At 43.1% G+C, this 23340-nt stretch overlaps 1 protein-coding gene across 2 annotated transcripts in view; it reads left to right on the top strand.

Moving 5' to 3' along the window:
• Positions 1-23340, top strand: part of SNX30 (sorting nexin family member 30) — a 145329-nt gene that overhangs the window by 103927 nt on the left and 18062 nt on the right. For both annotated transcript variants that reach the window (XM_037797929.1, XM_037797928.1), the window contains 3 exons: positions 6192-6387; positions 8042-8241; positions 19721-19807. In XM_037797929.1, the coding sequence (XP_037653857.1) occupies positions 6192-6387; positions 8042-8241; positions 19721-19807 (483 nt within the window). The remainder of the gene's footprint in view (positions 1-6191; positions 6388-8041; positions 8242-19720; positions 19808-23340) is intronic.

The following is a 23340-nucleotide window of genomic DNA, read 5'->3' on the forward strand; positions in this document are numbered from 1 at the left end:
CATTGGTTGGTATATCTAGGCTTATGCCAGTACCATGCTGTTTTGAGAACTGTAGCTTTGTAATATGTTTCAAAGTCAGGTAGTGTGAGACCTCCCACTTTGTTCCTTTTTCTCAAGATATTTTTGGCTATTTGGGGCACCTTGCCCTTCCAAATAAATTTGGCTATGGGTTTTTCTATTTCTCAAAGTAAGTTGTTGGGATTTTAATTGGTATTGCATTGAATCTGTAAATCAGTTTAGGTAAAATTGCCATCTTAACTATATTTAGTCTTCCAATCTGTGAACATGGTATGTTCTTCTGTTTTTTTTTTTTTAGGTCCTGTTTGATTTCTTTTAGCAGTTTCTTGTAGTTTTCTGTGTAAAGGTCTTTTGTGGCCTTGGTTAAGTTTTTTCCTAAATACTTGATTCTTTTGGTTGCTATTGTAAATGGAATTTTTTTCCTTATTTCCTCCTCTTGTCGCACATTACTTGTGTATAGAACACTACAGATTTTTACATGTTGATCTTGTAGCCTGCCATTTTGCTGTATTCATTGATTAGTTCTAGTAGCTTTGCTGTAGATTTTTCTGAACTTTCTACATATGGAATCATGTCATCTGCAAACAGTGAGAGTTTTACTTCTTCTTCTCCAATTTGGATGCCTTTTATTTCTTTTTCTTGCCTAATTGGTCTAGCTAGAACTTCCAGCATAATGAATAACACTGGTGACAGTGGGCATCCCTGTGTTGTTCCTGATGTTAGAGGGAAAGCTTTCAGTCTCTCCCCACTGAGTATGATATTTAGCTGTGGGTTTTTCATATATTGCCTTTATCATATTGAGAAAGTTCCCTTCCGTTCCTATCCTTTGAAGTGTTTTCATCAAGAAAGGATGTTGAATTTTGTCAAATGCCTTTTCTGCATCAATGGAGATGATCATGTGGTTCTGCTGCTTTGATTTATTGATGTGGTGTATTGTATTAATTGATTTTCTGGTGTTACACCAGCCTTGCATACCTGGAATAAATCCCACCTGGTAGTGATGTATAATTCTTTTAATGTGTTGCTGGATTTGATTTGCAAGTATTTTGTTGAGGATTTTTGCATCTATATTCATTAAAGGGATTGGTCTATAATTTTCTTTCTTTCTTTCTTTCTTTCTTTCTTTCTTTCTTTCTTTCTTGTAGTATCTGTCTGATTTTGGTATTAGGGTGATGGTGGCTTCATAGAATGAATTAGGTAGCTTTCCCTCTTCAATTTTTTTTGAAGAGTTTGAGCAGGATTGGTATTAATTCTTTCTTGAATGCTTGGTAGAATTCACATGTGAAGCCATCTGGTCCTGGGCTTTTCTGTTTTGGGAGCTTTTTGATGACTGACTCAATCTCTTGATTTGTGATTGGTTTGTTGAGGTCATCTGTTTCTTCTCAAGTCAATGCTGGTTGTTTATGCTTTTCTAGGAAGTTGTCCATTTCATCTAAGTTGTCTAGTTTATTAGCATATAGTTGCTCATAGTATCTTCTAATTATCTCCCTTATTTCTTCAGGGTCAGTAGTTTTGTCCCTTTACCATTTCTAATTGTGTTTATTTGCATCTGCTCTCTCTGTTTTTGTTGTTAGCCTAGCTAGGGGTCCATCAATTTTATTGATTTTCTCAAAGAACCACTTCTGGTTTTGATGATTCTCTCTATTGTTTTCCTGTTCTTAATTTCATTTATTTCTGCTCTTATCTTTGTTCTTTCTTTCCTTCTGTTTGCTTTGAGGTTAGATTGCTGTTCTTTCTCTAGTTCCTCCAGGTGAACAGTTAATTGCTCAATTTTTGTTCTTTCTTTTCTTTTAATATAGGCATTTAGGGCAATAAATTTTCCTCTCAGCACCACCTTTGCTGCATCCTGTAAGTTTTGATATGTTGTGTTTTCATCGTCATTTGCCTCAAGGTATTTACTAATTTCTCTTGTAATTTCTTCCTTTACCCACTGGTTTTCTAAGAGGGCGGTGTTTACCCTCCACATATTTTGACTTTTACAACCTTCTGCCTGTTATTTATTTCCAGTTTCATTCTATTATGGTCCAAGAAAGTGTTTTGTATAATATCAATATTTTAAAATTTGTTTAGACTTGCTTTGTGATCCAACATGTGGTCTGTCCTAGAGAATGTTCATGAGCACTTGGAGAAAAAAGTGTATCCTGCTGTTGTGGGGTGTAGTGTTCTATAAATGTCAGTCAACTCTAGTTCATTTATCGTACAATTCAACATCTCCATGTCTTTATTGATCCTCTGTCTAGATGTTCTATCCGCTGATGAGAACAGTGTATTGAAGTTTCCATCTGTTATTGTAGAGGTATCTACTTCTCCTTTCCATGTTCTCAGTGTTTGCCTCATGAATTTTGGCATACTCTGGTTTGGTGCATAAATATTTATGATTGTTTTGTTTTCTTGATGAATTGATCCTTTAATTAATATATCGTGTCCTTCTTTGTCTCTTTTGTTTTACTTTTGAAGTCTATTTTGTCTGATATTACTATAGCTACTTCCGCTTTTTTCTGGTTGTTGTTTGCATGAAATACCTTTTTCTAACGGTTCTAGTTTGCTAATGCTGCCAGAATGCAAAATACCACAGATGGGCTGGCTTTTATAAAGGGGGTTTATTTGGTTACACAGTTACAGTCCTAAAGCCATAAAGTGTCCATCAACAAAGGGTACCTTTACTGGAGAAAGGCCAATGGCGTGTGGAAAACCTCTGTTAACTGGGAAGGCAAGTGGCTGGCGTCTGCTTGCTCCCAGGTTGCATTTCAAAATGGCGTTCTCCAAAATGTCTGCATCACTTTCCAACAGCTGTCTTTAAAATGTCTGTCTCAGCTCCAGCTAGCTGTGAGCTGCCTCTGTCTGAGCTTATATTAGGCTCTAGTAAACCAATCAAGGCCCATGCCAAATGGACGTGGCTACACCTCCATAGAAATACTGAACCAATAGGTTCCAACATAATACACACTAATACTTCCACCTCCACAAGGTTGCACCAAGAACTTGGCTTTTTCTGGGGGATATAATGCATACAAACCAGCATGCCAACCTTTCACTTTCAGCCTATTTTTGTCCTTGTGTCTAAAGTGAGTTTCTTGTAGACAGCGTATGGATGGGTCCTGTTTTTTAATCCATTCTGCCAGTCTATGTCTTTTTATTGGGGAGTTTAATCCATTAACATTTAGTGTTATTACTGTAAGGGCAGTACTTTCTTCTACCATTTTGTCTTTTGGATTTTATATGTCATATCTTATTTTTTTCTCTCTCTCTCCTTTTACTCTTCTTGGTAATCTTCATTTCTACACTCTTCTCCAAACCTGCCTCTCCTGTTTTTTTCTTATCAGCCTGTACCACTCCCTTTAGTATTTCTTGTAGCTCTGGTCTCTTATTAACAAACTCTGTGTCTGTCTGAAAATATTATAATCTCCCTCATTTTTGAAGGACAGTTTTGCCAGATATAGAATTCTTGGTTGGCAGTTTTTCTCTTTCAGTGTCTTAAATATATCATACCACTGTCTTCTTGCCTTCATGGTTTCTGCGGAGAAATCTGTACTTAGTGTTATTGAGCTTCCCTTGTATGTCATGGATTGCTTTTCTCTTGCTGGTTTCAGAATTCTCTCCTTGTCTTTAACATTGGACAATCTGATCAGTAAGTGTCTTGCAGTAGTTTTATTGGGATCTGTTTTCTTTGGGGTATACTGTACTTCTTGAATCTGTAATTTTCTGTCTTTCATACGAGTTGGGAATTTTCCAGTGAATATTTTTTCTATTATTCTTTCTTCCCCTTTTCCCCTCTCTTCTCCTTCTGGGATACCCATAACACGTATATTCATGCACTTCATGTTGTCACTCATCTCCCTAAGACCCTGCTTACATTTTTCCATTCTTTTTACCATCTGTTCTTTTGTGTGTATGAATCCAAAGTCTTGTCTTCCAGTTCACTGATCTTTTCTTTTGCTTGTTCAAATCTACTGTTGTATCCCTCCATTGAGTTTTTTTATCTCCTCCATTGTGCCGTTCATTCCCATAAGTTCTGCCATTTGTTGTTTCAGGTTTATGAATTCTTTATGGTCATCCAGTGTCGTCTTTATATCCTTCATCTCTTTTGCCATCTCTTTCCTCAGCTCATTGAATTGATTTAGGAGATTTGTTTGAACATCTTTAATTAGTTCTTCCCTCAGTTCATTGAACTGATTTAGCATTAGTTGCCTCAACTCCTGTATCTCATTTGAACTATTAGTTTGTTCCTTTGGCTAGTCCACATTTTCCTGTTATCTTAAGTTGTCTCAGCATCTGATTTTCTTGATTAGTTTATTCTGGAGCTCTTTTTCATTCTTTTACCTAGGGTTTTCTTGTTGGTTGACTTTGTTCTCTAACCTTTGTTGTTTAGTTCAACTTATTCTAGACCTCTAACTTAGGTTCTATTTAGTCAATCAGAATTTTTCACTTCTTGTTTTTCTCTTTCTTGCCCTGCCTCTATGTAGCCTTTTTGTGAGAGGGTCTCCTCAGATATAGTCGACCCCAGTCAGGTTTTCCCAGTTTAGAGAGACCCAGGTCTCAGGAGGAGAATATGGAGTTTTCCTGAGAATGAGACCCTCCTATGAGGCCTCGAGACTCAGTGCTTTTCCTCTCCTGTCTAGCAGGTGGCGCTTGCCAGCCTGCAGCTCCCCCACCAGTGTAAGGAGTTGTGGTGCCTATAGTTCTCCTGGTGACTCTGATCCTGCTGGGAGCATGGCTGACTGAAGGTGGTTTCTGAATTCCAGCCCCTGGGGTCTGAGTTCCCAGAAGGAGTGCTGCCAATTGAGCTGGACCTCCCTCCACTCTCCCAATCCTGGGAACTCCAGCTGTCTCCCAGGGGCACGATTCCCTTCTCCTCTCTTCTTGAGGCAACTCCAGCTTACTTCTTTGGTCAGCCTGACTTGCCTATTAAAGACTGGTATGGAGACGTTCTACAGAAGTGAATCTGGAATTCAAAGAAGTTCTGGGTACTCAGTCTCCCGCCAAGACTATGTTACTTTAAATTTTCGAGCCACATATGTTACTCTTAAATAAAAAAAAAAAAAATAAGTCCCTTTTTAAAGCCTTTCCCCAGTCTGGAAGTTTTGTCAGTGTCAGAATAGAGTATTTAAAGATGTGCTTTGGGCTATTATCTGGATAGTTACTCTCCAACAGCTTTAATTCCACCCTTGCCAGGGATATTGAAGTGTAAAAAGATAAGGAGTCAATGAGAAAGGAGAAGGGACAAAATGTAGAAAACAAAAACAACAAAAAAAACAAACAACAAGCATTTTTGGAGCCAGGGAATGGGTGCCCACTTTTATGTGCACCCCCTTCCCAGAGCCCAGCTCTTCTCTAGCACCCTCAGCTCCAAAAGTTAATAAATTAATTTAATTGATTCTGCAGTTGAGGCTGGGTTGAGCCCCCCTTCTTGCTCCCAGCAGAATGTTGGTTTTTTTTCCTTTCAGGGAGCCAGCTGCAAGACAGTCCGTGGGGTCTGGGCGGAGAGGGACGCCAGACCCCTCGTTGGGGGGACATATAGTTTTTGCTGCGATCTCAGCTTAGCCACCCTATCCAAACTTGTGTACGATTTGTGACTGGTCACTGGAGACCCTGAAAACACTCTCATACAGTTCCTAGATAGTTACCAACTACCCTAGAGGAGAAGCTAAATTCCACACCTCACCACTCTGCCATCTTGCCCTGCCCTCCCTGGCACTGCTTTTGTGGTCACCGTTTCCTGATTCCCACCTCTCCTCTCTGCCTTCCTTGTAAGACTTTTGTTGGAGTATAAGTAAATGAATGAAACGAATCTTAGCTCTTGAATTTTGGCACTCAAGGCAACGTAGGATATTTCATATGGGAGTATATAGAAAGGAGCACTTCTTTTTTTTTAAACCAGAAGTTTTAAAAATTTATGTTAGAAACAGTGTTAGGTTTAAAGGTGAGTGTGGTCAGGTGAGTGAACCTGCTTGGGAGAGTTGGAGTCCTGGTCTGTTGAAGGAGATCAGGGTACAAATGCACAGGAGTGTGGACAGGGTGGTTGTGATGTCAAGGAGGGGAGACTTTCCGTATATGGTTCGGTCCCTACTCAGCTCCTCGTTTCCCGAATCCTCCATTTCCAAATAAGACGCTGGCTGACTTGGTCCTGTTGCGCGAGTGATGAGCCCTTGTGTTTGTTCTTGTGTCCTCCTTAGGACCTGAATGCCTACAAGAAGCAGGGGATGGCACTGCTGACCCGGGTGGGTGAGTCGGTCAAGCACGTCACCGGGGGCTACAAGCTGAGGAGTCGGCCCCTGGAGTTTGCAGCCATCGGCGACTACTTAGATACATTTGCCCTCAAACTGGGAACCATTGACCGAATAGCCCAGCGGATCATCAAAGAAGAAATAGGTGAGCTCCTTGCTAAGATCTCAGTTCTGCCCAGGGACCACATTTGCAGAAATGGCTTTCATGTGTGCCTAGCAGATCAAAGTGCAGAAATGTTGGGGTGTCGGTACTAGGCCGTATTTTACTTACAAAACTAATAAATGAATACAAGGAGGGCCAGTTGTAGCCAGAATGTAATTTTGCACCTCATACTTTGTCCTGCATCTCAGCCCCGTGTTTGCTCTTCCCATAGCAAACAACCATTTCTGAGCCCTCTGGGCCTCTCCACTTTTATCTCTCTTTTAACTTGAGCTTTAAAATTGGAGACATTCATTCATCTGCCCTTCATGCATAGGAAAGTTAATTTAAAAAACAGGAGAGTTTTAGGGCAGTGAAACTATTCTATATGATACTGTAATGGTAAAATTCATGACATTACAAATTTGTCTAGATCCATAGAACTGTATATACAAAGTGTGACTCCTAATGTAAACTGTGGATTATTGGTTTATCATTTGTGACAAATGCACCATACTAAAGCAAGATGTTAATAATAGGGGAAACTGTGGTGTGAGGGCACAGTGGTGAGGAGAGGATATGTGGGAACTCCGTACTTTCTGCTCAGTTTTTCTGTAAACCTAAAACTGCTCTAAAAAAATGAAGTCTAAATAAATAAATAATGGAAATCTATTAATTAAAATGATGACAACAACAACAAAAACATGTAAGTATCTTTTCTGGTAGAGACTTTGCTCAAAAAGACAGCATAGTAACCTGTATTTGCCAGGATTGTGACACTAATGAACCATCAGACTTGAAACGGACTTACTATCCCACCTGTTTCATTTCAAATGTGCTTTAGGTGAGTGAGGAGTTGTCGAGGCCTTCCTTTATCCTGTGTGGTTGTTGCCATCACCTCCTCTCCCTCCTTTCTCAGATCCACCTGCTTTGTTGTGTCCTGGAATGTTGGGGCCTTTTGTCTCCATGTAAATATTACCTGGCGTGGGAAACTGGGTGGGAAGGATTCTTCAGTAGTTGCCACTTATTGGTTACTGAAAAATGGCAATGACGCCCTGTTGTAATGGCAAAAATCCTGGCACAAGGGGTGGACCAGATTTTCTTTGTGGGGAAAAAAAGTTCAACATTTTCTCTTGCTGCCTGTGCTTGCTCCCTTGTGCTTTACCCACCAGTGGTATCATGTGGGCCCTGCAGGTTCTAGAGACAGTTTCAGGTACTGTCCATCCTTGTGGATCATATGGAGTAAATGCTGATGGGACTGTTGGGTTGGGATGACCCCTAAGTGGGAGAATGAGACTGCATCTCGGTGCTTCCTAAAATTCAGTTGTTTTTTTCACTGCAATTGATTTTTTCCCCCTATAAACCTATATGAAACTCTGACCCCATTGCCCGTTAAGATACTGCTTCATTCAATGGGTAGGTGAGTGGTTGTTTCTGAAGATGCTTGGTGGGTGTTTGCCAGAAGGCACTGTGGTCCTCCTTATCCAGAGGCATGGCATTCCCATGTGGGGTATCATGAACTGATGTGATGATGTTAGCTATGGAATGGCCAAGGAAACACGTCTTAATGTAGAGCATTCTTGACCGTGGTGGTTACTGAGTTGGTAATAATGGCTATCACTACCCATCCAGACCTTGCTGGTCTCTCTTTCCCCTTTAGAGTACCTTGTGGAGCTGAGAGAATATGGGCCCGTGTACTCCACGTGGAGCGCAATAGAGGGTGAGCTGGCTGAACCCCTGGAGGGTGTGTCGGCTTGTATTGGGAACTGTTCGACAGCCCTGGAGGAGCTGACCGACAACATGACAGAAGACTTTCTGCCTGTGCTCAGGGAATATATTTTATACTCTGACTCCATGAAGGTAAGCTGCCTCACTTCTTGGACACTTAGGTACTTTCTTTGCAGTACTGATTATCAAAAACGCAGTTGATTATTGCCTTCTACCTGTGGTATAGGTTTCCTTATTCCTGGGTGGGCAGCAGTAGACCTAAGGACTGACGTCATGGACGTATAAATAGAATGCATGGTGACCTGAGTAGATGAAGCAAAAAATAGTTTGGAAGGAATTCTTATTAGTGCTCTCTGAGAATTCAAGAAAATAAAACATCTAGTAAACAAGAACAGGATACTGTGGAAAAAGAACAATTGGATACTTAGAGCTGTTGGAAGTTCAAAATAAGATTGCTGAAGTTAAATTGAATAGGAGAGATGGAAGATGAGGTTGAGGAAGTCTTGGAAATACAACAAAAGCAGTATTTGGGAAGTAGAAAAAATGCAAACAAACAAAAAACCCTGAAAATATGAAAGAAAGATAAGAGACAAAATCCCAGTGGTCCAAGATCTGACTAATAATAGTTTCTGATTGAGAAAACAGAGGAATTTTAGGGAAGGAAATTACAAAAGTAGTAATACAAGAAAATCCTCCCAATTAAAGGGCGTGTCTCTTTAGATTAAAAGGACATACTAAAAGACAACCTATAGAATGGGAGAAAATATTTGCAAATGATATGGTTGATAAGGGCTTAATATCTAGAATATATAAATAACTTCTACAACTCAACAACATAAAGACCGACAACCCAATTAAAAAATGAGCAAAAGACTTGAATAGACATTTCTCCAAAGAAGATATATAAATGGCCAATAATGATATGAAAAGATGTTTAACATTATTAGTCGTAGGGAAATGCAAATCAAAACCACAATGAGATACCACCCACTAGGATGGCTGTTAGCAAAAAAAAAAAAAGGGAAATAACAAGTGCTGACAAGGATGTAGAGAAGTTGCTACATGCATTGCTAGTGGGAATGTAAAACGGTGCAGCTTTTGTGGAAAAGTTTGGTCATTCCTCAGAAAGTTAAACAAAGATTTGTCATATGATCTAGCAATTCCATTCTTAGATTTATGCTTCAATTAACTAAAAACAGGGACTCAAGCAGATACTTGTATGCCAGTGTGCATAACAGCATAATCACTGTAGCCAAAGGGTAGAAGCAACCCAGCTGTCTGTCCATCAAGAAATGAGTAGATAAACAAATTGTGGTATATACACAGTGGAATATTATTCAGCTGTAGAAAGGAATGAAGTTCTGATGATCCTTCAAAACATTCTGCTAAATGAATAAGACTGACAAAAATGGACAAATATTGTATGATTGTACTTAAACAAAATGTCTAGAATAGGCAATTCATAGAGACAGAAAGTAGATAAGCGGTCACCAGGTTCTAGGGGGAGGGAAAACGGAGAGTTATTGCTGAACAAGTCCAGAATGTCTGTTTGGGGTAATGAAAAAGTTTGGGCATGGATAGTGGTGATGATTGCCCAACATTGTGAATGTAATTAATGCCACTGACTTGTACACTTAAAAAGAGTTAAAATGCCAAATTTTATATTTATTTTCCCACAATAAAAATTTTTTAAGGCAAAAAACAAACAAACCAAAAAACCCATGTTAACAAATATCCTAATAAAAGTAAATGATGTCATCTTGGGTGAAAAAAAGGATATACCAATTGCTCAATGAAGGGAATGAAAGGAGAACTACCCCAAGCATATCATTGTTGAAGTTTTAGAACACAGGTGTTAAGATTCTAAGAAAGGGAGTAGAAAATAATGAATAGTTATGAAAGCTTTTTTTTTTTTAAACTTTATTATGGAAAATTTAAAGCATATACAAAAGCAGAGAGAATAGTATAATGAACTCCCACATACCATTACCCTGCCCCATCTTATTTCATTTGGTTATCAATGTTTTTAAGGCTCTTAAAACATATGACGGAAATGGAGCTGTTCCTGGTAGAATGAATCACCACTCCAGGTACAGTCTATAAAACTGGTAACAAAGTGCTTTCAAAGACAGGGTCATGAGTGGGTCCCACAGAGGTGAGCTCCTTAGCCTGGTGCAGCTTCACTGGTAGTTATTGGGACTGAGGCTGAAAACCAAGGCCTCAGGCTCCAGATCTGCGGTTCATCCTCCTCCATTAAATTACATTTTTTAAATTGAGAAATACATATTGCATTAACAAATTTCAGCTTTGGGATATCGTTCACTCTTTTAAAGCATACAGTTTGGCGGTTTGCAGTATATTCACCACTATCTAATTTTAGAACTCCAAAAAGAAACCCATAAGTAGTCACTTCGCATTCCCCTCCACCCCTAGCCCCTAACAACCACTAACATACTTTGTATTTCTTTTTAAATTTTGTTGTGGTAACATAATGCACATTGCACTTTTAATCCTGTGACTGAAACGAGTGTAGAAGGGGATCCTGACTTGCTTAAAATGAATCAGAATATCTCACTTTAAGAGATATTTTTTGTGAACAAATGAACATTTTTACTATCCCTGGGTTGTGCCTGGATTTGTCTCTTATATAGACGTTCCCTTGGTCAAAATGATGAGACAGGGAGGTTCCACACCTTGGCAGGGTAAAACCAGATGTATACGTGCTCCTGGGATAATATGGTGCAAATTACTTTGGTCTTGCACATGGCAAGTATGTTAGTACTTAATGTAAGTTTATATTTGCAGCAGAATTTTAAATGGTCATTTAGCAAGGATTTATCTGGCATCTTTATTAAAACATTATTAATAAAGTGAGGCATAAGCTTGTGTGAGTAATTGAAGTTATACATCAAAGAAATGTTTGTGCTCTTTCTTTACCCCATGTGTGAGACATATGTATTGAGTTTCTTGTTTGCTGAGCCTGAAAAATCTATTAATCAAGTTTATCAGTCTGGGAGAATGGGATTGCCCACAGTGCTGGCTGGTGAAGAACATGGTAAAGACAGAGTGTTGATGGGCAAGCTCTGAGACCCAAACTCTGCCCCCTGGTGAGCTGAGCTAAGCCCCATTAGAAAACAAGGCCACCTGCCATCTGCTCCCCCTCTTTCCAACATGAAGTGTTTCTACGGAGAGCTCTGAACAAGACAGGAGGGACATGGTGGCACGACCAAGACTACTTGCAGGATCGCCAGGGTCTGTGAGGCTGGAGAAAAGGCACCTTGGCAGGTGTCCATAGCACTGCTGCTCTTTCAGGCTTCTTACCTGTACTTTATTCCCCTGGGAGATTCATTTAATCCTGTTTCCAAAATAACTTTCTGATTTGAGGGATATAAGTGATATTGCTATTCAGTATGAAGATAAAAAAATGGAGGAGAGAGCTTTGCAGCAGGCCTGGCTCTGACATGCTCTTCACTGACTGCCGAATGGTCTTCAGAACTGAGAATGACCTGGGTTTGTTTTGGTGGGGAGTTACTGGAGTGATGATGTTTTGTCAGCTTATTGTGGCCTTGAGGGAACCCAGATGCGTACTGTCCTCATCATTTGGAGTCAGGGGCCTCTGTGTTTGGAATTTGAAATAGTTGGGGATCGGGGAAGCCCTGCCCAGGAGACGTGCCAGAGCGCATGGAAGCCCTCTCCTTATGGGGCTAAGGTTGGTGGTACCCTCTGAGTTGGAAAAGGCCTTCGGTATCATCTGGCCTAACTTTCTCTTTTGATAGATGAAGAAACTGAGGTCCCTTGGGTATATCTTTTCATGTCCCATGGCCACAGGACACACCCCTTAACTCTCACCAGTACCTTACAACTGTGTCCTTACTGTTTGCCAAGAGGAAAACTAGGTGAGTCCCTGCTTTTCAAGGCTGAGTCTCAATTTGTATCTCTTTAAGCACAACCATGGCTGGGTACATTCTGTTCTTTTGGGAGGTAGAGAGAAAGCATAGAAAAAAGTGGGATCATTATCAGGCCACATGGAACAAATGGAGTAGTATGATTTTATGCAGTGAGTGGTGAGGACAGCTTGTGCTAGAAAGTTGGTGAAGATGAGTATCCCAGGGATGCTGTAGGGAGGCAGTGTGCAGCCTGAGAAGGAGGGGTACCAAAGTTACCCTCGGCCCAGGACTCAAGTTGAACAGACAGTAGACATCTGCAGGTAATCCCTTATATGTGAGAAAAATGTAATTAGGGCAGTGATGGGCTGACAGAGAATATCCTAGAGCCCTTTGCAGATTTCTGGCAGTGCCTTTTGAGTGCTGACATTGTTGTGACCAGGTCAAGAGTTGGAGAAGTATCCTTTAAAAAGGTCAAGGCAGGACCATCTTATTTCCCATAGGGCCTTATCCATAGAAGGTGGTTGGCACACATTTAATTGAATTTGACTATCTGGTGGACTTGGAATATCTGCAGATGTGTAACTATTTCATGTCATGTGTCTTATTTTTAAGAGGCAGGTTTATCTATGAGTAAATGAGCAATGTTATCTCAGAGGTCCTGGGGAATGACTGGGGTGGGTTGAGGGTCTGAAGTAAGAGTGGGTAGTAAGTGAAAGCTACATGAGAAGTGGCTTTTAGTTGGAGACTTGAAGGACATATAGGAGTTAACTGTGCAAAGATCTGGGGATAGAGCAGAGGGAATGGCAAGTGTAAAGGTTCTACAGCGGAAACGAGCTCAGTGTATTGCAGATCAGAAAGCCCAGTGTGATTGGAGCCCAGTGAGCAAGGGAGCATGTGGTAGGACGGGAGTCGAAAGAGCCAAGTGAGGTGGGGCCCAGGTCATAGAGCAGCATCTCAAAGGTCGTGATTGGTAAGAGTCTGGATTTTATTCTAAGGAATGAAGAAGAAGTCATTCAGTTTTATGTAGGGGAGTGACATAATAAGAAATTGTACTTTGAGAAGACAGCTAATGCTGTGGTATGAGAATGAATGGGTTGGAAGCAGGGAGACCAGCTGGGAGGCTTGCACAATGAGCCAAGGGAGTGGAGCTCGGACTACAGTGGTGGAGAAGTGGATGGGTTTGGGATGTATTTTGGGTGAAGGGCCACCTGGACTTGCTGCTGTGTTAATGTGAGGTGAGAAAAGGAGGAATCAAGGATGACTCCTGTGTTTTTGGCTTCAGCAACTGCGTGGACCTGGTACCCTTGATGGAATGGGGAAGACGGGCCGAACAGGCTGGGGGTGGGGATGGGAATCAAGTTGTTTTGGCCACACTGAGTCTAAAAATGCCTATGAGACATTAAAGTGGAGATGCCAGAGCAGTATATGAGTTTAATTCAGAAGGGGAATAGAAATTTAGGTGTCGTTTGCATGTAGATGGTGTCTACGGCTGGAGGAGGTCATCTAGGGGGTTTGTCTAGGGCAATGAGGTCAAGGCGAGTATAGGTCTAGGTCTGTGGCCTGGGGCAGGACAATATTTAGTGGTGTAGCACCTAGTCAGGAGGAGCAAAGGAGCCTGAGAAGGAATGGTCAGGGTGGTCAGAGGAAAAAAGTAGAGGATAGCCTCCCTCATACCTAGAGAAGTGTTTTAAGGAAGAGGAGCGTGATAGTAACCACTGGCTTTAGGAATACAGAAGCCCCTGGTGATCTCCATTAGAGGTGTGAGATGTAGATACAGTGGTTGGAGATACCTTGAACAGGGTTCCTGGATAGTTCTTTTCAAATATTGATCATTGGTCCTTGTGGTCGGATGGTTTCTTCAGCCTGCCCGCCTTTTCCTCTCAGAGACCACAAGGTGGCGCCGATCAGTCAAACTTAAAATGATTTTCTGGAAGATTGAGTTATGGGGGGGAAATGTTCCCATTTCTGAACAAACTTGATTATAGATTGAGGGGCTAATTTCCTGCAATTAAGGTGAAAATGTGAAGAGGCAGGATGTTGAAATGTACACGAAGATCTCAATTGTTTTAAAACATTAGGAAAAAAAATAGAAATCAGGAGAGTCCTAAGGATGCCAAACTAAATACATATTTAAACTTCTTCTTTTTCATGAAGCATCACCAAAATGACACTAAAAGCATTTTTTAAGAGATGTAAGTCCACAGGAACAAAGAGCAGCAGGGGTGGCACTCCAGGGGTAGGGTTGGGAGGATGCTGAGATAATAACAGCTTAGTTTGGGGGTGCGGAAAGTATATTGCCAGGTGACCAGTGACTTAGACAACCTGAATTTGAAGTTAATGGTGGGATGAGAACTGAGAAGGCCTGGTTTACACTGTGGAACCCTCCAGAAAAGCAAAGAATTGACAGCACCAAGTACCTCTGGCTGAGACAGGTGGAGCGGAAGATAAGGATTAGTCAAGAGTCCGCTAAAGAAGCAGTCAGAGCCTCTGCTCCTTTCCTCCCTTTTCATAGCCAGGCCACTGTGGTCTTTAAAAAAAAATAACTGGAGGTATGTTTTCTGGAAGGAGTAAAATCAAGGATCTCTGGACCAAGGGACACCAGGTTCAGTTGAGGGTGAGGGTCAGATACTAAAATCAAGGTACTGAGTAAAGGGTTATGAGTGTGGAGCCTTTAGTCATCTTCCCCTGTTTGGTTCTCAGACTTCTATCTTCCACGCAAGGATTAAAAGAGAATCCTTCTCTGAAAAATCTGAACACTCCAAAAGAAGAGACCCAAAGAGACAGGCCTCAGTGGGGCAGGGCCCCTGTAGAGCTTTCTACAAGCCATCTGTGCAGAGCTTTCACTCGGTGTTTTAGTGTTTCACCCTTGAATCAGTGGGCAGACAAGGGTCACCAGACACTTAAGGATAAGTTCTCAGATGAATACCAGAAGTAAAAATGCTGATGAAAAAGCTTATTCAAGGAAGCATCATTGGAGGGGAAGAGAATGTCCAGAAAAAAATTAATATCTTCAGAGAAGAGCGGATGCTACAGCCACAAAACAAGAATTTATAAAAGTTCAGGGAACAAACAGAGCGCTGTTGGACATTAAAAACATGATAAAAATGGGGGGGGGGGAAGATTAGAAGAAAGAGTTAAGGACACCTGCACATAAAATGAAACAGAAAGACAGAAGGAAAAGTGGAGAGAAAAGATATGAAAATTAGAGGACCAGACCACAATGTCCAACCACAACTGGTTGTGGTTTCAATATTATCAATTTTTCCCCAGCACATGTAGTTCACGGGTGATTTGTTTTCAATAGAATGAAATTGTGAAAGGAATATGCGAAAAGGAACAACGTAAACATAATCATTTAATCAGAAATTACCACACGTCAGGACTGGTTAGACTTGTGCCTGCCTGCAGGAAATTGCTCTCTTAAAGGGCCACCCTGTAACAAGCCCCAGTGCTATGTTGGGTGTTTTATTTTTATTCTCTTCTGGGTTTCTTTCTTTACTGTTGAACATTCATTATTCTGCAAGAATTCCTCTTGGGTCTTTTGGGTTGTCAGCCCGTGGCATACCAGAGCACGAACCATTCTATTCTGCAGTTTCTACACATGGCTGAGCTGCTCCTGCTGCTTTCATGTGCTCTCCCAACCCTGCGTCCTCATGTTCCTGTCGCAGGACAATGTGAATCTTAAAAAGTTTCCAGATTTGAGGAGGCATTTTGGTAGCTGCTGACCTTTTGGGGGATATTTTGGGGTGTCTTTTCTCCGTCCTACAAGTTTGTGAGCCCACGGCCTCACCAGGGGAAGGCATGAGCCAGAGTTCTGGAGGTGTGTGGAGGGTGTCGAGCTTTCCTGGAGATATTGACCACTGGATCATCCCTGGAAAACAGTCCAGTGTAGATGCTGAGAGCCAAACCATTGAATTCCTGGTGACCTCAGTCTTCCAGACACTTCTGTCATTGTAGGATAAAGGATGTTTGCAATTAATATTTCAAGAGTGAGGTAATTATAGCCTCCTAATGGCTATTATTAGTTTGTAATAAACATTTTGGAGAACAGGCATCATGTTTCCATTATTTAATCTTTTTGTTATAGAAATTTCAAACATATTCAAAAGTAGAGTGAAAATATAGCAAACCCTGTGTACCCATCCCCCGTCCTGTTCTACCTCTACCTCCAAGCCCACTCCCTCCTCCTGGATTATTTTAAAGCAAATTCCAGACATATTATTTCATACAAAAATGTTTCAGTGCATAACTCCGAAATACATTCTTTTAAAAAAAGGAAAAGAACCACATTATCCTCACACCTAAAAAAAGATGAACAATTCCTTATTATCTTCAAATATCTATTTCTTATTCAAATTTCCCCACTTGTCCCTGACACTGTTTTTACAGGGTTTCCCCCAACCCCAAATAGGGGTCCAAATAAGATCCATATATTATTTGAAGTGCTTTAAGTATTTTTAAATCTGTGGCTTCTCTCTCCATCTTTTTATTTCTGCCTTTCTGTTCATTTGTTGAAGAAATGGAGTCACTTGCCCTTGCTTCATTTGAACAGACAGACAGTGAAATTCCAGATTATTGGGACCACTTTGAAATCGTGATGAAATGCTCTTAAGTTACAGCATCCAAGAGAAACTTGTTTCATATCTGTAAATGAAAGCCATTTTCTCAGCAAGGCCCACCCTGGCCCCCTGTGTACAGTTTCACTGTCCCCAAACCCTTGGCACTCATCTCCTCCTTCCTTGTTTTATTTTCTTCGTTCCACACCTACTGCTACCTTATATGCTCTCTATATACCTGGTTATTGTCTCCTCTCTAGAATGTGAGCTCCACCAAGGCAAGGTTTTGTGTGTTTTGTTGTCTGCACCTGGAACATGCAGTCAGTAAATATTTGAGTGGGTAGCTGAATGAAGATGCATTAAGGCAGGGCCAGAACAGGGTGAGGATGCCGTGTGAGGGAGGGACAGGGTGACACAAGGCATAACAAGGAAAGTGTCTGCATGCCCCTCACCCTTTTGATATGTGGTATCTGCTAGAATCAGAGATCCCTGCGAAGATCTGTTAAAAGCTCAGGCAATAAATATGTTCTGATAGTCACTGAGTGATTTGGGACCTCTCTGTAGACACCAACTTGGTCATAGGGTCTGTTGGCCCTTTCACCTGCCTGGGGGCTCGGACTCCATCCAGAAGTCACCTGGTTTGACCAGTTTTGTTAACAGGGCCTGTGTAGTCTGTAGTCCTCTCAGACCATCACCAAAGGTGTGCAGAGGTGCTCTCAACAAGGATGGTAGTTTCAAAATAGTTTGTTGTGATTTAGTACATGCATCCTGACCTTCTGAGTGGTTGGACCGCACTCAGACTGTGAAACCCCAGCTGCCCTGGACCACAGGCCTCCCCCTTCCCCCACTGTCCCTGTGTTGTTTGTCTGTGAAATAGGAATCGTACCCTTTCACCTCTGCAGGGTCCTTGTGAGCTTTTCATGTTGTCCAGTGGTACAGGGAGATTAGCACAAACCCTCCAGACAGCCTGGGGAGAAGGCTGCATTCTGGCTACTTCAGGTGAGGTTGGGGTAACAGTGGCTGAGGAGACAGAGACCCCTCCTCAGGCCAGGCAAGGCCCTGGCTAAATGGGGGAAGGGGGTGCAGCTAGGGGTGGAGAGGGGGAGACGTATTCCAGCAGTCTTAGCTGTGTTGGGTTGAGGCATCTCTTCCCCTCACCCCAACCCCTAGGGGCCTTGGCACCCTCAGTAGGGTGGCCTGGAGCAGACAGAGGGGCAGGAAGACTGCACACGGTGCTGACTGTATTCCGAAGCCTTGTTTTAAGATCATTTCTAGCTTTGGTCATTAGGTTCTTGGCCACAGTGACATAGTGTGTTTCACTGGAGCAAATCCAGTAAGCAACTCATCCTTGTTCCTAGAAGCACTAGTCTGGATACATGCGCTTTTCCCAGTAAGGCACGAGGCATCCTGTGAAGCGGTTAGGTTTCCAGTTGGCCCTTCTCCCTGCTGTTCCATCTCTCCTTGAGGAACCACATTTGTACCATGATGCATAGCACCCTTGGGTGAAAATTGTGACTCAACACTGTTGGTACCAGACCAGTAGATTCAGATTATTTTCCAGATTCTAAGAAATCCAGAAACAACCCCTGATTTTTTTCTTTTTTAATTTTTTTACATTATAGACTTGCACTGTCCCATGTGGCAGCTACTAGCTGTTTGTGGTATTTTAAGTTTAAATATAAATTAATTAAAATTAAATAAAATGTTAAATCCACCTCCTTAGTCACATTAGCCACATTTCAAGCACTCAGTAGGCACACGGGCTAGGAGCTCCCATATCGGAGTGTGCAGACTGTAGATGTTTCCATCATAGAAAGTTCTGTTAAACTGCACTGTACGTAACCCCTACTCAAAGATTACTCATTAGAAAGGAACTTTAGAGCACATAAGAGAAAGGAGAATGGTAAACAATGAAAAATATGCTATTGCAAGTTTTTCACCTCATGCTGTTTTCATGGTAAAACACTTCTCAAAGTGGATTCTTGCTTCAGAGGAAGACTTGAGGAAAGTTGTCCTCAGAGCGCTCTCAACTGTTCAGCCACTGGCCACCTTTTGGCAGGTTGTTAGGGCACCAGATGTCCACCACTTAGCCAAGGAATGGCTCCTGCCTGCTGACTACAAGCTCTGCTGGAAGGTTCCCTGCAGTAAGCATGTGTAATATAACTGTCGTAGCATTTGTGATTTCTGAGTTAGTGGGAAAGTAAGTTCTTAGCACTCTTGGTTTGCCATCTGTGATTCTACTAAAAGAAGAAGAGGAAGAAGGGAGACCCTTGGATGAAACAGATGCTTGCCTAGGATATCTGTTACCAGCTTTTCTGTTCTATCTGGTGGGGTCTTAGCTGTAGGGCCAGGACCAGCTGAGGCAAATGGGGCATTCAGGGTATGAATTTAAGGAGTCCCCACTCTCAGGGGCTGGCCTTGGACTTGCAGAGCCTGGGAGTGAATGTCTCCTGAGATTTTGCTCTCTTGGATCCTCTCTTGCCTCACCTGGTCACATCCAGGCTGGCCCTGCTAGGGTCCATTTACCACTCACTCTGGCAGGCTCACTGCATGGTTCTAGGAGTTACTGACTTGTATATAGGTTTTTTTAAGCACATATAGCCCTGTACTGTGTCTGCCCCTCTCCAGGACTGAACCCCCAAAGTAGGGACCATATCCCTTTGCTGTTTGTTTGGTCGACCCTTAATAGATGACAAATGAGTAACTCATGGATCAATGAAGGAATCAGTCAACCAGGAATCAACTCAAAGAATGAAAGAGTCGTGCTCTCGGGACTTGGACTTTTCTGTTAGCAGTGCATAGAGTGTTCTGCATTGTCACCTGCCAAGTTCCACATTTTGGCACAGCTGAGATCTCTCTGCCCACGGCAAAGCCGAGAGTCCTCCCACCAGTGTGGTTATGGGTGGGCACCGTTTCTCCCACTTGCCCTTCCCCAGAATTCATTCCCCTTCGGCATCATGTCATTCCACCTCTCTGTCTCCAGTAGTGGTTCTCGTTTCTTCCCTCCTTTCCCCCACGCCATGCATCATGCTGCAGCTTCCATGCCAAGGCCAGACTACCTTAGGAGCAGTGATTTGGGGAGGAGTGAGGTACAAAAACAGTTGTCTGTGGATTGGAGGCCCCTTTGTGGACTCTGTGTTACACGCTTCTCCTTTCTGCCTCCCACAGAACGTGTTGAAGAAAAGGGACCAAGTTCAAGCAGAATACGAAGCCAAACTGGAAGCTGTGGCTCTGAGGAAGGAAGACCGGCCCAAGGTCAGAGGCGCCTCCTGGGGAGGGATGGGCCGTGGCGGGCTGGAAACCATCATCCCTGCTGGCACTGCATGAATCCTTGTCCCCAGATCCATACAACTAGGGTGGTCCACGCCAGCGGGGCTGCGTTCATGCTGTTACTTCCCTCTTTGAGCTCCCTTTTATGTCTTTTTATCTGAGAATTCCTATTGTGTACTTGGGGTTAGGTTGCCTGCTGTTTCCTTGGATTTTTTTATTTTTTTATGTTTTTTGTTTTTTTTTTTAAGCTGCTGGCTCACTGACAGTCCCTCTCTCTGTAAAATGGCATTGTGGAGAGAGGGAAAGAACCATCTACATCAGTGCTCTGAAAGTGTGGTTTGTGGTCAGTGCCCAATCTGTCACTGATCCATGTTGGGAAAAGTGCAGAAACAGAGAGTAAGCACTTGGGAACTTTTATAGCAGTCTGAGCTGGTTGCAGGATTGTTCTGGTTTGCTAATGCTGCCCTTTTGCAAAACACCAGAAATGGATTGGCTTTTATAAAGGGGTTTATTTGCTTACAAAGTTACAGTCTGAAGGCCATAAAGTGTCCAAGGTCAACAATCGGGTACCTTCACTGGAGGTTGGCCAGCGGCATCCAGAAAACCTCTGTGAGACGTGGCGGGCATCTGCTTGCTCCCAGGTTGTGTTTCAAAATGGCATTCTACAAAGTGTTGCTCTTGGGGCATTTTGTCCTGTCTCAGCTGCAGCTGCTCTTCAAAATGTCGCTCTCAGTTTCTCTCAGTTCCCTCTGTCTGTCAGCTTGTTTATATGGCTCCAGTGATTTAATTCAGACCCACCCCAAATGGGCGGGGTACCACCTCCATGGAAATTATCCAATCAAAGTCTTGCCCAATTGATTGAGTCATATCTCTATGGAAACAAAGATTCCAACCAAATAAACACTAATACATCTGCCCCATCAAATTGCATCAAAGATACTGGCATTTTGGAGGGCATAATATATCCAACCTGGCACAAGGATCATGGTCTCATCTTGTTGAACTGGTACGGTGAATTGCGTGTGGATCAAGCTGCATGTACAGCAGTACCACCACTTGGTTGAACAGGGGGCAAAAAGCCAACCACAGCCGGTCTTTTGCTGCATGAGTTTGGGAAGCTCTGGCCCCCCTCAACTAGGATGCTTCCTGCCCCCAGCGTGCTGGGCCTGGGCAGAGGATCACAGTGCTAAAGATGCATCTGTTGTTTTGGTCACTCCATTTGTCACCTTTCTCTTCCCCCCTGCCAGGATGAAAAATAAGAGAAACACCAGCCAGTGTGCAAGCGTTTTCAATGTGCTGCACACGTTACATATACTATTGAATTTTTTCCACGTGCTGAGTGGTTTAGGTGCCATTATTACTCCCATGTGGGAGGACAGCGAGCCAAGGCCCAGGGTCACCCCACCGGCAAGTGACAGAGCCAGTGCCATACCCTGCTGCGGACTGTAGAACCTTGCCCAGCTCCCATCTTCGTTAGGTTACGCTGCTCCTTTTGTGGTGTGTCATTGGAAGCAGTATTTGCTCAAAAAATAAAAATAAAAAGGGAGTGTTTAAAAAAAAGTACATAGCAGGGGCCCATGTTTCAGGGAAATCGTTTGACATCAGGACTGTTTCTGTCTTTTCCCCTCTCTGTCTTGGTTCTTGCTGTGGCTGCTGTGACCGGGCATAGCTGGGAAGGAGCCAGCTTTGGAATTTGAAACCTGAAGCTCAGTAGTGGCACACCTGCTTTATGGGGTGCTTTAATAGTAATTGCTCTTGCAGGAGTCAGGAGAGGTGCAGAGAGAAGGCATTGTTCTTTCTCCATTTCATGGGCCAGGAAAGAGGGCCCAGAGCAGCTCAATAAATGGCCTAGCCCCGCTGACGCCAAGTGTCCACCTTTGCTGTACGCAGCAGGAATACAGTACGAGTTTGTCACAGCGAGTCAGGTGTCACCCATAGTGACAGAAGAGAATGAAGGCTGTGAACACCATATGAAAAATCAGATGCTGACGACTGGGACGCTTGGCCTGGCCCTGTGTGTATGCAGCTGAGACGTGGCCAAGAGCTGGGCCTCCTCCCCTTCTTTCTTCTTGGCCTTCTGCGCGCTGTGTCACAGAGGCCATGACAGGAAAGCAGCAGTGCACATGGCTGCCCTGTATCTTCCCACTGCCGAGCCTGTCACCTGATTTCCTCGCTGTCCCTACAGTGTTCTGGAACGCAGTGCTGTCTGCTGAGCCTGTGTCTCAGTATTCTCGAAAGGAGTGACATGGAATACTCATTATATATATTTTGAAATTTCCCTTCCAACCGCTTAGCCCCAAACTATAAATACGGAAGTCACTTTTCCTGGCCAGGGAGGGCAGGAAAATCAGCACATTATGCCGCTGGTCTGGTTTGGGAGCTGAGGGTCAGCTCAGCACTGGATACCAGCTTTCTCAGAGGCTGGTTTTGGTCATTTAATATTTGTTCAACCCTGTGAAGGATGATTCCTTTCCAAAGTCAGGAGCTGAAGGTTCTGAATCACAGGCTGCAGTAAACCCGGCTGTGCCTTGGCTTTGTGGCTTCCTGAAGGTCCCACCAGCCGCCGTGATCTTGAGTAGAGGGAACCGCTGTCTTTGGCTCCCACATGCCACCAGCCGGGCTGCTGAGGCTCCTTGGCCAGTGCTCTGTGCTTTTCACTGATGTGCGTGGCTCCCCCTCTCCTCCCAGTGGTTACCAAAATCTTCCTGCTGCTGCTTCCCCCTCCCTTCCCTGGAGCACCACTCACCCAGGTGACTCATTCTTGGGGACAAAGGAGGTCATACCAGAAAGGAAACAATTCTTCACAGCTGATGGGAATAACGAGCAGGTGCTAATCATCTGCATTCCGTAGCACACTGTGGGTAGATATTCATCTTCCCTTTTACCGGTGGAATGTTGAGCCATGCCAAAGTTAATTTTGCTACTTGCTTACAATTCTGATATTTAATGACAAATCCAAACAAAACCAGAGCTCTCCTGATGGAGGTGTGCTGGTATGTGTGATCTACCAATGGGGTTAGCAGCATTTGTGTGCCAGTTTTGAGTCAGGGGCAGCCGTTCCTGGTGGGCAGAGGAGGACTCAGTTGATGACCTGTCCATGTCTTCCTGGTTTGGTAGGAAGCACACAGGATTTAGAATCCCATATCTCTGGGTTCATATCCCAGCTCTGCCCCCAGCTTGGACAAGGTTGGGCCTTTGTGGGTCTCAGGTTCTGCATACGTGTGATTGCTGTAAAGACGTGAAGCTCAGCATAGGGTTGGACGTAACAGATGCTCCATCTATTGGGGCCCCGTTTCCATGCTAGCTCTAGTTGTCTCTCATGGAAATGCTGAGAACTTTGTTTTCTGGGTTTGACACTTTATTTTTAAAAAATCTTTTTCATTTTTTTAATGTTTCCGTGTGTCACTGAGCTTCCCCTGCTTTCCCACCCCAGCCCCATGCCCATCCTCCCCTGAAGACCTATCGACCTGCTGACACAGTAGATCAACATCTAGGAAATGAGTAACTTAAGGTTTTGA

Source organism: Choloepus didactylus, chromosome 10, assembly GCF_015220235.1.
Source record: "Choloepus didactylus isolate mChoDid1 chromosome 10, mChoDid1.pri, whole genome shotgun sequence".
Lineage (NCBI taxonomy): Eukaryota > Metazoa > Chordata > Mammalia > Pilosa > Megalonychidae > Choloepus > Choloepus didactylus.